A 15,433-nucleotide genomic window follows, 5' to 3' on the forward strand; every position below is an offset into this window, starting at 1 on the left:
TGAATAAAACAACCTTAATCAAGAAGCTACATATGTAAGTGCAATGTGTCCATCAACGCTTAATTAATCTAGTTACCTTATCTAATGAATGTCTTTTTCATTATAGTAATTATAAATTATTATTGCTATTATTATAACACAAAATTGACTAGTATGAATCTCGGTGCCACAAAGTTTATCAAACTCATACGTGCACCACCTACGTGCATTACCTTCGTGGTGATTTGGATATTATATTAATTGTTGATATTAAAATATATCAAAAGAAAAACTGTTACTCATTAAAAAATTATAACTAATTTGGAGAGGAATGAGTAAATTTTGTGGTATTGACTTTCGAATAAGTTTTTTTTTGTACATAAAATATAATTAAGAAAAAAATTAGAACATAATTTTGAACTTTTGATTTTAAATTTGAGATTTATATTAGTAAAAACTGCCAAAGCATGAATCATATGAACCATAATTTTATTTTATTTATGTAAATAAGAGAAAATATATATCTTCGGAAATAATGTAATACTAATCTAAATATTAAAATATGTCTCTTATAAATTAGTTTAAAATACTTTTACATTAATAGGTGAATCTTAGTTTGTTTTTTTCGTTCATACGGTTGAAGTTAGATTATCATTTTTATGTAGTTGATACAACTTATATGTATATAAAATCACATCGGAAAATGAGTTATTGGTCCAAACATTAAAAAAAAGTTGAGCTAAAAAACAGTGAGTTACTTAAAATGCATGTTACTAATATATAACTAAAACAATAATTGCATTAATGTATTCACGGAAAAATATTTGTCATTTATAAGCGAATTAAAAAAATTATTAGAATGAAGATATAGTTCAATGTTTATTAAAAAATACATAACAAAGCTTTCTTCAATATTAGAGTTTGACCTAACTCATCCTTACAAAATCGGTTGGTAAGGTGAGAAGTGTCCCTCTATATATACTCTTCCAATGCTCTATCTCCAACCAATGGGGAACTTTAGAATCTTCCTAATACACCCCCTCACGTCCATCACTCTTTTGGGCTTGGTGCGTGGATATTAACGGTGGGCTGCCCATGGTTCGATCGATAGGCTCTGATACCATATTAGAGTTTGACATAACTCATCCTTACAAAACCGGTTGGTAAGGTGAGGAGTGTCCCTCTATATATACTCTTTCAATGCTCTATCTCTAACCAATGTGAGACTTTAGGATCTTCCTAATATTCAAACACGAAAAAGATGTATAGTTTTTAAATTATTTATAGGTATAACAATTTTGTTTTTCTTTAAAAAATGTGACTTTTTTTTTCCAAAAATAATAAAAAAGTTCGCTAAAACAATTTCGTTTGCTTTTTTACATTTTTATTATAGGTTGAAAATAAAATAAAAAAACTAAAAATAAATTTATTTCAAATCCTCTATGAATCCAAACACGGAAAAAATGGATTTTTTTTCATTATTTATGTTACTTATATTTTTATTCTAAAAATATTTTTAATTTAAGATACAATATTTTGTGAGATAATATATAGAAAATTAAAATATATATTATTGATCTAAACTAATTTTGATAAAACATTTTTGATTTATTTTAAAAATATGTCTTTCTTTTAAAAATAATAAATTATTTTGATAAAACAATTTTGTTTTTCTTATTTATATTTTTATTGTATTTTAAAAACAATAGCGTGCATATTACGTACGGGTAACACGCCAGTACCGTATAAACACATGGGTAACCATACCAAAATCTGTGCGGACGCATGGGTTATTACATTTTTTTATAATTCAAAAAAATAAATGTAAAAATAATATTTGAATTTGAACACGGAAAAAATATGTTATTTTTTAATTATATGTATTTATTTTAAAATTATTTTTTAAAATAAAATATAAAAAATTGTGATATGTAAAATAATTTTGTTTTTATTTAAAAAATATGTCATTCTTTTTAAATTAGGGGTGTTCATTGGTTCGGGTAAATCCGAACTAAACCGCAATCCAAACCAAACCATAGTGTTTGGGTTGGACATTTTTTCAGTTCGGACAAGAATCGAACCAAACCATTGAAATCCAATGACAATTGGTTCGGACATCGGATTTTCAATTTTATACCCGCAAACCCAACCCAAGCCAATCATAACTAATTATCATGAAAATTACTACTAAACATTTAACTTCAACAAGAAAAAAGTGAAATGTTATATGTGGATAAGTTATGTTATTTTAGTTAGTTATTAGAAAATCATTAATGTATTGTGGTAATTGATCATAGAGTTATAAAACACATTCATTATCATACTAACTCAAGTAATTAATTATAGATTCAAAAGCCTTTATGTTAGATATTGTTTTTGTTAGATATTTTAAATCTATTAAGGAAAAAGTGCTAGTTTAATATTTACAATTGAACACTATTAATACTATTTATTTATATTATTATGAAAAATTAATTTTTATAAATAAATTATATTTTTCAAATATTTTTGCATTGTTTTTCTATCCGATCAATCCAACCCGTTGTTTCTCAGTTCGGTTCGGTTTGGGCTTTATCGCAAAAATTTACAAATCCAATCCAAATCAATCCATATAATTTTAATCGGTTTGGATATCGGATTCTCTCAAAACCGAACCAAACCGGCCCGCGAACACCCCTATTTAAAATAATAAACTACTCTAGTAAAATAGTTTTAATTTTTCTTGTTTACACTTTTATTACATTTTAAAAACAAAAGTGTATGTACTATACCAGTACCCGTATGAACGCACGGGTAACATGCCAGAACCCTTACGAACGCACGGGTAACCATACCAAAATTCGTGCGAACGCACGGGTTATTACATTTTTTGTACAATTAAAAAAATAAAAGTAAAAAAGATGTATTAATCCAAACACAAAACTAACTAAGTCCTAATCGATACCTAAAGCGTTGTCGCCCTCTTTAGGATCAATGCCCCGTTCCCACTATCCGGCTCAAACCCTATCCTCTCGAGATGCTGGTTCGAACCTTATTTAATTCTCACTCTCGTGACAAATCATGTTAAGTAACCTCTCATTCTCGTGACAAAGCTATTTAAATTAAACTTGTAAACAAAAAGCCACAACAGAATTTATGCAAAACTTATACCAACTTCGTTATCGAGTCCCGCCGGATACGACGCTCCACACATACCGGACTCAAGACTATTTAGCTAGACATGAAATTAAGCGTAGACAAACTAAACATGACGATTGCAAATAAAAACTGCATGATAATTGAATTAACAATGATGAAACAATAATAAAAATAAAACAATAAAGGAAACATGTAAATGTTAGAAATAAAGTGCGATGCTTGAAACAAAGATGAACTGAAAATGCTTCTATTAATTCCGGCAAGATTTGATGATCCAAGAGTACACAGATTGTAGGCCTAATACTAATGGTGTGGTAGTTCTTCGATGTGAGAAACTACCACTTTTACAAATGTAATTTCTGCCTAAACCTACGAACAGCGCTTCCGCACACAAACTTGGATGCCTTGAAAAATGAATGCTAGGTCCTTTATATAGCGAAAACTAATGGAGGTTACTTTAAAATTTATGTGAGAAGTAGTGGAGATAATGGGAAGTTGAAGAAAGTGGAGATAATATGAGAAGTTGACTTCCACGTTTTCTACTACTACATGATAATGGCGGCAACCATTAGGACAACAGTGAACGTCATTTGGTCATTCATTAAATGATGTGGACTAGGTACATGGCTGACGCCATTAGGTAATGGCGAACGTTGTCCACCAAAAATGCCATTTTTCGGAACTTTCTTCTTCTCTTCTGCTTCTTTTCTTAGTTTTCTCGCACGAACGTTCTTATTCGACAAATACCTGAAACAAAAACATAATACTACATAATACTAAGGAAAATAAGTAAAAGATACTAAATAGCATGTGAATCGGATCTAAAAATATGATAGATTTACGTGTTATCATAGATGTATCGAAGTAATATAATGATGTAGATGTATCGGAGCGTGATGCTCCTGAGGTACACGAAATCCACATTTCGACCTCTCTTTACTTATATTTATCCTAATCTTTATTTTATTTCAGTTCTAGTCTTAGTTTCCCCTTAATCAATTATTTCTTAGCCTTAGCTTTACAAAGTGACGATAGATTACAGTAGATTGACATTGGTCTCTGTGGGTTCAATAATCTTTTATATTACTTCTAAATTTCCGTGCACTTGCGGACGCATCATTACACAAGCGAGGTAATAAAGGTCGTCATAAAAACTCTCCACTTTACCATTCAGTTTCTAATTAACCGAGGGAATAGTTCAAATGGTCATTGGTTCGATCCCCAACAATAACATTTTTGTATTTTCAAAACTTAAGTTATATACCTCTCGGTTTCAATCAAAAACCGAGTAAAAAATATTTTTTAATATAAATTACATTGTTTACACAAAATATTAAATTATATTGTTTACACAGAATAGTTAAAACACACATAATATTCAATTCAAAGTTTCTTATGTTACATTATATTGGTTCGATCTACATGTACACATTTTTGACAAATCTGATTCATCATCACGTTGAATAAATGTAGATTTTGTTGTATACTCAATGCTTTTCAAGCTTAATGGTTTGCATGCTTCCAATTTCCAATATAACATAAAAAAGGTTAGATACATAACATAAAATTCTAGTAAACAAATAAGATATTATTTAAGAACACCGACCTTGAAATAATTTTTTTCTGCACTTGCAATCCATCTCAAAGATTTGTTCCAGGATTTCATTATCAATGTTTTCATGGTAAATATTTTCATTATCAATGTTGGAGTTTCACAAGATATCGTCCAAGATATATAGTGGTGGTGTTTGCATTCTTATTGGATGTAGGAATTTTTTATGGATTGATGTGTTGACAATATCTTGCAAGTTGTTACTTTATGAACGTAGGGTGTAGATTCGTTGTTAGCTATCTGAGTAATTATACCCCCTTGGTTCTTTTACAAAATCGAGGGAAAATGTTATTTCTTTTTTAATTAAAAAATAAAATAAAATAGAGACTTTCCCATCGATTTTACAAAATAACCGATGTAATATATTACTTTAAAAAAATGGTGAGTGGTAAAAAATGGAAAGTAAAATATAATGTTTCTTTTTTCAATTTTTTATCATTCACCACTTTCTTTGTGTGCTGCAATATTCAAACATTGCTTGCAATTTACAGTATATTTAACGGTAAATTTTTCAATGTTGTCAATTGAGGAAAACAATAAAATTTAGAATGTTTTCTTTGACGGGCAACATAAGAAGGTTATTCCAAAATATAACAATGACCTTGCAAGAGGTTGAAACAACAACAACAACAACAATAACAATATTATTATGTGAGATTGATTGCAAGAGGAGAAAAATGTTTTGCTCAAGGTTGGTGTTAGATGAACAACATACAACACAAAACCTAGAAGATTTTTTTCCTGTCATTCAATCCATCCCAAATAATAATGTCTACGAGTTTTGAGTGGCTATAGATGAGTTAGGTTTAGGGTAAAACTTTATTAACGAATGCTTTTATAGTAAAATCTGATTATCTAACTCCCTCAATTATTATAGAAACTGAAAGAATAGATCATTTAATTTACAAATAAAAATAAAGGCAGCACTTTTTAATAAATTAAAACATAAACTGCATTTTATGGAATTCGAAGTATGTCATGAATTATTTTTCCCCTCAATTATATTTAAAACCGAGGGAATAGATAGTGTTTTTTTTATAAAAAAAACATGACGCGATCTGGAAGCATACCTCGGTTTTTTATGGGGTGGAGTGAAAGTTTTGTCATAAAATATATTATTTATAGTAGTGTGTTGTGTGGAAACCGATTAACGTGGATAGATACTCTGTCAAATTTGATTATGATTTGATTTCTGCTGACATTTTTTAGATGGCCAAGAAGATGAATTAGAAGTAGCCTTTGACAGACCTTGGAAAGCTCGTGTCCCTTTCAAAGTTAAAGTTTTTGGATGGAGGACATTTCTAAACAGACTCTCCAATAAAGGCCAATTGAGGAAGAGAGGTATTATCAATTTTATTCATGAATTTTCTTATGTACTTTGTTTTCAAGAAGAGGAATATTTGGATCATTTATTCTTTCATTTTCGAGTGGTTAAGAACATTTGGTTGTAAATTGAGTTGTGGCTTGGCTTACCGTCAGGGATTGAAGGACTGGTGTAACTGAGATTTTTAATTACTGAATTAATAATTTAAAGATAAAGAGTTTGAAAGAAGGAAAGGAATTAGTAGTGTGGTTGGCAGTGCTTTGGTGCATTTGAAAGCTTAGGAATGATGACAACCTCAAATTCTGCACGAAGCTTCATGAGAAATTGATCTCGCCTACTAGTATTATAGACCTCTTGGACATCCGCGAGAGAACTCTTGGGAACAACAACATGTATAATCGCAGAGTGTTCTGTCCACAAATTCAAAAAACCAGAATAATATTCTTGAACAGACAGATTGCCTTGTTTGTAATTGGCAATATCTAGCTCCAACTGAAAACGTTTGGCCGCATTGTCTAGGTTATAGATACGCTTCAAGTAGTTCCACATTTCTTGGGCAGTGGAAAAAAGATCGCAAATCATTAATCATGTGAGGATCAATAGTACCGAGAATCCAAGTGATAATCTGAGCATCTTCTATTTTCCATGCATCTAAGTCAGTTGTCTCTAACGGTGCCAAAGAGACATCGTCCAAGTGACTCCATAATCCTTTCCCTTTGACATACATCCGAAACTGAAATTCCCAAACAAGATAATTCTTTCCGGTAAAACGAACACAAATATGATCTATCTCTTCTTCGGAAGCCATAATATCAGAGATGACTTAAGAACAATTTTGTTAACGTGAAATAAGAAACACAACGGAACACTAAAGAAAATACTTGCCGACACCAAATCAACACCCCAATTCAGGATACTCGCCGACACCAAGTCAAAACCCTAATTCAGAATACTTGTCGACACCGATACAATAACACGATCAAAGCAAACACGATTTGCAAACAAGGAGGAATAACAAAATTGTAACTTATGAGCACTACCAGAAACACGATTGTAAGCACCCGAGATTAGAATCGCAATCTTGGAAGAGATTACCGAGAACCGAGATGATTTCAATTACCGAGAAACGAGATCTACCGAGACGATTTCAAGAGCGACCCAATGGGGTGTCGCTGAATAAAGCCAAGATTAACCTAAAACTCACAGGTTTGATCGAAAACCTACTGATACCATGTCAATAATTCTTGGCTAGATACTTTTCTCATTATTATTTCTCGTATATATAAAGGTTACAGGGCTATATCGGCAATTACACTAAATAATTACATTTAAACTAATTCCTATTCACATATCCTATTTAACCGAGGGGTTTGTAATGTTTCGAATTTGAATTTCTCTACTAAATTTACGGCATACAAATGGTTAGTTGTAAGAAACATTCCTTATTTCATCGGTAATTTTTATTAATTTTGTATGACTATCTCAGTTAATTAATAGTTGTTATTGGTTTGGAATCACTTATACATAGTAGACATGACTCTGATGAAGGTGGAAGACTAGTAGTATCCATGACAAAATAGGTAAATGAAGTAAATGTTCTTAAAGTAGGTGCAATTCCAAACTGATGAAGTTTCTCTTGTGTTTGCTTCTCTTGAAATAGATTATCTATAAAGTTTCTCTTGTGTTTGCTTCTCTTGAAATAAATTATCTATAATTTCCCTTCTCAAGTGATAGAAAATTAACATATGGAGATCTATCTTGATTCTAACATGAATACCACATGATTTTTCTGTGCTCCTTCGTTACAACACGTCCAATTAATGATGATTTTGAAAGCACATGAAATGGTCCAATATGTTGTAACTTACTATTTTAGTAGGACATAGTTTGTTGGAGGAAAATATGGAGCCATTCATCACCAATGTCTTTCTTTTTAAGAATTTAGGTAGATTAGTTATTGTTCAATTGTGACAAACTAATTTTTTTTTCTATTGTTTAACCATAAAAAATTTATTATGAAATTTAACTATAATTTAAACATAAATTTTTTGAAATATATATTGTAGTCTGTATTAGACATCCTCATTGATTAATATGTAAGATCACTTTTTTGAAAAACCATTTTCTAGGGTCCAATGAAAAATACTTCTCCGTTATATATTATAAGAGAAATTCACTTTTTAGATTTATTGAATAGTTAATGTATTTGATTTAAATCAGATACATTAATTATTCAATAAATTTAAAAAGTCAATAGATTTAAATCAGATATATTTCTCACAAATCTTCACCTTGGAACAAACTCTATAACATCAAGGAACAAACTAGCTTTCGTCATGCAGCTTTATCAACTGCATACAGTGGAAAAACTTGCAACTCGGCAATGTCTTGGTAATCATATCAGCAGCATTATGATATGTCAAAACCTTCAGCACTTGGACTTCTTCATGCTCGATTACTCCTCTGACGAAATGTAACCTCACATCAATGTGTTTGATTCGCTCATGATATACTGAGTTCTTCGACAGATGATTAACACTTTGACAATCACAATTAACGGTGATACCTCGACCTTGAAGTTTTCGCTCCTTCGCAAAGTCTTCAAACCACAATGCTTCTTTAATAGCTTTGGTGAGGGCAATATATTCCGCTTCAATGGTTGATAAAGCAACAACTTTATGAAGTGTTGCTTTCCAACTAAAAGTTGTGCCAAACATAGTGAAAACAGATCCAAAAATATATTTTCTAGAATCCATACGACCTGCATAATCAAAGTCGAGATATCCCTTGATTCTAACATGAATACCGCATGGCTTTTTTTGTGCTCCTTCGTTACAGAATTTGTGGAAGCTGCTTTTCGTACAACACATCCAATTAATGATGATTTTGAAATAACATGAAATGGTCCAATACCGTTATAACTTACTACCTCCGGTCCTGTTTATAAGAAAAAATTCTCTTTTTAGATACATTGAATAAATAATGCATCTAGACAGTATGTTATCCAAATACATTATTTATTCAATGTACCTAAAAAGAGAATCTTTTCTTATAAATGGGACCATTTTAGTAGGACATTTTAGTAGGACATAGTTTGTTGGAGGAAAAGATGGAGCCATTCATCACCTATGTCTTCTTTTTAAGATTTTAGGTAGATTAATTATTTGTTCAATTGTGACAAATTAATTTTTTCGTTATTGTTTAACCATGAAAATTTTATTATGAAATTTAACTATAATTTAAATATAAAAAGTTTGAAATTATATGGCGTAGCCTGTATTAGACATCCTCATTGATGACTATGTTAGATCACTTTCTTGAAAAGCCATTTCCTAGGGACCAATGAGAAATATGCTATATAGCTTTATTAACATTCTTAAGTTGACATGTTTTCAATGTGCATAAAATTTGACCTCTTTAGTAGTATTTTGTAAAAGAAGAACTTACCACTTCATCACGGTACATACTCAAACACTAATATATAATGCACAGTGTAAGATATTGTCTTGGATGCTTCAACTAATTTATTCTTATATGTAAATTGATTAAAAAAAAAGAAAAATATATGATTCAAATTTATTCTCACTCTAATATTATTTTTCATTTTATTATAAATTTCTTTTCATTTTATTATAAATTTCAATATTGAATTATTCATTTTAGATTATATGTCAGTCTTTTCTCCCTTACCAAAACCACAACTCCGTTGAGATATTATTTTATAATTTCACTCTCACTCTAACATTACCATGCGTGATAAAATATTTACTTGAATTTTTTCTTTTTAGAATTCAATTCAAAAACCAAACAAACTAATCAAATTCAAATTGCATTTTATTAGATCAAAAATTTTTTTTTCTGTTTAGGTTTACTATAGAATTAGTCCTTGTGTCGCAATCAAGACATTTGACTTTTATCTAAATCCTAATATCTTTCAATAAAATTTGAGTTTTTTATTACAATAGTCATGTTACTAATTCTCTTAACATGTTGTAACTACACTTACAAATCAACCAAACTCAACTCAATTCGATTAGAATTAGTTCATATAAAAAATTCATTGGATTTTTTAAAATTTTGTTTGCGAGTTTGGAGAGGGAGAGAGGGGTGACTTTAAAAAATATGAAGGATTTAGTGAAAAGAATAAAAAAAATTGGTTGGGAGAGTTTTGGAGAGTTATCTTTTATTCGTAACACTAAAAATCTTATAATTTCAGAAAATTTGAAATTTATATTGATCGAAAAATTTGGAGGGCTTACATAACTTTTCCAAATATCTTTTGTTACTATAGTATTTTAAAAGTTAAAAATATAATAATGATAAACATTATTTTATCATTCTATACAACATTATTTTTTTAAAATTTTTTTTTTTTTTTTTACATTTTTGTAAAAAATCTTTTTTGAAATTCTCCTCCTTCCATTCCCTCCAAACTCGTAAACAAAACCAAAACCTAAAGAGTATTTCTTTTACTTCAAATTCAATTCATTACAAATTTATAAACAACTTGATTTAAGTCTTTAGGTTCAACTCATTTCTTTGAATCACTTGTCAATGTGGTTAGACCTTCACTTTGGATCATCTCCTTCCTTCTCCATCTTCTCTATCTCTCTCTTAATTTCATTCTCTCTCTTGATTATATTTTGTTTTTTAATGATGAGTGGGAGTAAAATTAAGAGAGAGATAGAGAAGATGGAAAATGAAGGAGAGAAAAATGAAGGAGATGATCTAAATCCAAGAATAGACATAAATATATAGTATTATTATATATAAATCAAATTAATTTGATTTATATTCAGCTCATTAATCATTTAATTTAATTTTCAATTCATTGAATTTATAAATTGAATTTAAAGAGTTAATAGTCGAGTAGAATTTCAAATTATGTTGATTCATTATAAACTCTAAGTGCATATTATTTTAATATAAAATAATATTGAGAACAAACTAGAGAATTAATAGAGTGGAGGTGGTTTGTGCTAAAAACAACAACTCAACCCATGAAAGAAACGGGTGTCTTGTTTGCATGTGAAGCAACTTAATCATGGTTAAATTATATAACGATGAATAAACGGCGTTAGTTATAAGGTGGTAGCTAGTGTTACTATGTGACGCAGTTATTATGCAAAGACACGTGGTGGAACCACTGAGTGCCAGGCTTTGTGAACTATACTCTTTAACCAACACGTGGATGTGCAAATAGCAATTTGTGGACTTTATTTCCTTAGCGAAAAACCATTGGCTCAATGGGGACCTCAATTCAATCCTTGTCGTTCACTGTGTTTCTTGAACTGCAAAATTTGTAGCGTCATGTGTTCCTTTTGCGCGTGCTCACTTCTTACTCTCATTTTACAAGTTGGAAGGTGTTCTTTCACCATCTTCGCCTTTTTTTTAACCAATCATCTTTGTTACGTGTAAAAGATTTGTCATCATATGGTAACCATTAGCATAACTATGGATCTTATCGATCCTCTCAAGTAAAAATTGACTTCTTCTCTAATGCATATTGTATTCAATGATAGTATTATCCTTAAGTGTGTTTTGACATGGAATGACTTTTTATTAAGATAAATTGCACTTTGACTGTCATTTAACAACACAGACTTCTCTTATTTAATATCAATTTTTTTCACTCCTAAAAATTATTTAAATGATTATGATGTTTCAATATACTCAATCTCAACAGTAAAAATAATTTTTTAACCTTGATTGTCAATACTGCCCCTTATAAAAGTCATTGTGTGTGCAACTTCACCATTAAATATTTTGTATGATGTCAAAATTATAAAAAAAATTTAACATTTATGTAAGTCAGAAGGTATCTCTGAACTTGTGTGACACTCCTTGCATTAGATCTTAGGAATCATTAAAAACCACTTTGTAAGTGCTCAAATAGGGATGTAGCTTCTGTTCTTTTAGGCTGACAAGTAGACGTCTTCAAGCCAAAACATGTTGTTACTTTTAACATTATGTGTCGGCACATGCATCTAACAGGCTGACACATACTGTTTATTGAGTCACTTTCTTTTATTTTTTTATTGCGAATTTCCTTCTTTTGCCACCAAACTTCCACAACTATAAATACATCACTCATGCACCATTTCAACTTGATGAAACTATAAACACTTACTACATTTGTTCTTCATCTTCAACCTCCAATCTATGCATACACACTGACAAATCACACATAATCATCTTTTGTTGGGGTGCCATCTAAACGAGGTTTGATAACGTCTGATTAGGTTCTTGTGTAGCCGAGAATATTGGGTTGAGATTTGTAGGGGGTTTCATTCGTAAAAACTGCGGGTTTGTCCTCCAAGATCTTTGATAGATTTGGGGGTTTTCGTGCAAGACGGTCCAAGAAGGAATCGCAACCTAGTGAAAACTTTGGAGATAAATCACACAAAGGAGTAGCGCGAGAACATCAGATTAATTTGGGAGTATTATGTTACAATAGGTATAATTGATCATGCGCGAAAGCTTTGGAGATAAAGAACACAAAGGAGTAGCAATAGTCGAATAATCAATTGATAACTATTGTGTCTTGGTCTTGCTCATGATCAAAAGAAGAGAGGGGGTTGAATCAACATCAAACTATTGTGTTTGTGGGTTGCTCTTCTAATCAACTTTTTGCATAGTAAGAAAATTTTCCTCATGTCTCTCTCTCTCTGATCTCTTTACTCGCTTTGATTCAATTACGCAGTTTATCGAATTACATTGTTTGATCGATCAAATCATAAGAATTTTTCTGCAACTGTTTTTGTTTAAGGGGTGTGTTGACCAGCTTATAATCACTTTGATTATAAGTGGTTTTCATATCAATAAAATTCAATCAAAAAATTGTGAAAAATTGTTCGCACACCAAGTGTTTGATAAATTGTGTAGGCTAAAATTTCTACTATTTGGCATTGGAAATAACATTGCAAATAATTCGGCTTAACAAATAATTGAGTGACACTTGATCGAAGTTAAGTAATAAAATATTATTGTGTCAAGTCATTCCATATAGCTTAGTGCATATCAGAGTTCCAATAGCGTGGTTCGTATAGACGACTTGTTCGATCTATAAGGATATCTTATGCTCGTACTATTTTTAAATAAACTTTCAAAACCAAATTTTAATTGGTGCATTTTATTTTGGGGATCTATTCACCCCCTCTAGATACTTTTTCATCGTCTAACAAGTGGCATGCATCAAGAGCCCGGTTCATTCCATGCTTCGAAACTCTTAATAGAAAATATGGGAGGAACTAACTTCAAGAATAGAAGGGAAGAAAGGAAAAATTTTATGCATAATGGGGGACTTCAACGCTATAAGAGAAACTTTTGAAAGAATAAAGGGGCAATGAAAATATTCGAAGGGATGAGATAGAAGAGTTTGACAATTTTATAGTAGAGGCAGAGTTGGTGGATCTTCCGTTGCATGGCAGAAGGTTTACCTGGGCTAGATACGGGGGTTCAACCATGAGTCGGTTGAATAGATTTATCACCTCAAATTAATGGATGACAACCTGGACGAAATGTATTTAGTGGTGCCTAGATAAGGGGTTATCTGATCATTGTCCCATCATGCTTTGCGATTCAGTTTAAGACTGGGGCCTGAAAACTTTTTCGTATGCTGAAATGCTGAAAGGATGCTCAAGGGTATCATAACTTCATTGCCGAAAGTTGGTGCGACATAAAAGTGGAGGGGTGGGGAATGTTCATCTTGAAAGAAAAGTTTAAAAGAATCAAGGAAAGACTCAAAGAATGGTACAAGAATCATACTCAAAATATGGAAGAAATATTTCTCGAGGCAAAGGAAAATTTAATCCAACTAGAGATACAGGGTGAAAATACAGCTCTACCGGAGGAGGAGTTGGTAATTAAGAGAGATACTTCAACAAAACAACACGATCTCAAGAGACTAAATTGTAAAATTCAGTGGCAAAAGGCTCGGTCGAGATGGTTAAAGGAAGAGGATGCAAATACTAAATATTTCCATAGTTTCATAAATAAGAGAAGAAAAGACAATGAAATCTTGAGTCAGTTAGTGAATGAAAGAAGGATAACGGAGGCGAAGGAAATGAAAAATGAGATCTTTGAGGACTTTAGACGTCACTACTCAGCTGGTGGTGTAAGAGTGATCTCGGAGAATATTAACTTTAAAATAATTGGAGCCGAGCATATTGTAAACCTGGTGCAAGAATTCTCGGAAGCGGAAGTTCGAAGAGCGGTGTGGGAATGTGATGGTGACAAAAGCCCAGGACCGGATGAATTGAACTTTGGTTTTTTGAAAGAATTCTGGGATGAAATCAAACATGACTTCATGAGGTTAATTGCTGAATTCCATGAGAACGAAAGATTGGTGAAGGGTGCCAACAACTCCTTCGTTATATTAATACCAAAGAAGAGAAATATGATGCAAGTCTCAAATTATAGGCCAATATCGTTTATAGGGTGCATTTACAAGGTGCTTTATAAAGTCCTAACTAATATAATTAAAAAAGTGATAAGTATGGTGATTTCAGAACCTCAGTCTGCCTTCATATCCGGTAATCAGATCCTCGATGGGATTCTATTTGCAAACGAAATCGTTGACGGAGCTAGGAAACAGAAAAAGTGTTAATGTTTAAGGTCTGCTTTAAGAAAGCTTATGAATTGGTGGACTGAAACTTCCTTGATTATGTGATATTAAAGATGGGATTTCATGATAAGTGGAGGAGGTGGAAAGCAAAATGTTTAAAATCATCAACAATGCCAGTGCTTGTTAATGGTAGTCCAATCAAGGAAGTGATAATGGAGCGAGGTTTAAGACACGGAGTCCCTATGTCAAAATTTTATTTCTTATTATGGCTGAAGGTTTTGACACGATAATGAAAAAAAGCGGTGGAAATCGGTAAATTTAGCAGGTTCAAATTCAAGAATGGAGAAGCTCGGTTCTCCCACCTTCAATATGCGGATGATACGCTGATAATATGAGAAAAAAGTTGGTCAAATATTCGATTAATAAAGGCAAATCTAACGTTGTTCGAAGTTATGTCAAGGCTCAAAGTGAATTTTAATAAGAGCATTATTGCGGGGATAAATATTCAGCAAAGGTGAATTGATGTAGCAACAAACATCATGATGTAAGACGAGCTCAATTCCATTCAAATATCTTGGACTCCCAATCGGAGCTAATCCAAAGAGATTAAAAACTTGGCATCTTGGGATAGAAGTTGTTAGATAAAAACTTGCTAATTGGAGAAACCAATATATATCGATCGGTGGTAGAGTGGTGATTCTAAAATCAGTCCTTTATGCGCTTCTAGTATACTTTTTATCATTATTCAATGCTCCAACAAGTATTATCTCTAAGCTCAATTCAATTTTCAAACATTTTTTATGGGTTGGGAGTG

At 31.4% G+C, this 15,433-nt stretch overlaps 1 protein-coding gene across 1 annotated transcript; it reads left to right on the forward strand.

The window, feature by feature from the left end:
- The first annotated feature begins 13,827 nt into the window (after nucleotides 1-13,827).
- LOC131658409 (uncharacterized) lies at nucleotides 13,828-14,661 on the forward strand. The gene has a single exon (XM_058927704.1). It carries the CDS (start codon nucleotides 13,828-13,830, stop codon nucleotides 14,659-14,661), a length of 834 nt encoding a protein of 277 aa, XP_058783687.1.
- The last annotated feature ends 772 nt before the right edge of the window (nucleotides 14,662-15,433 follow it).

The sequence above is a fragment of the Vicia villosa genome, linkage group LG3 (genome assembly GCF_029867415.1).
Source record: "Vicia villosa cultivar HV-30 ecotype Madison, WI linkage group LG3, Vvil1.0, whole genome shotgun sequence".
Taxonomy (NCBI): Eukaryota; Viridiplantae; Streptophyta; class Magnoliopsida; order Fabales; family Fabaceae; genus Vicia; species Vicia villosa.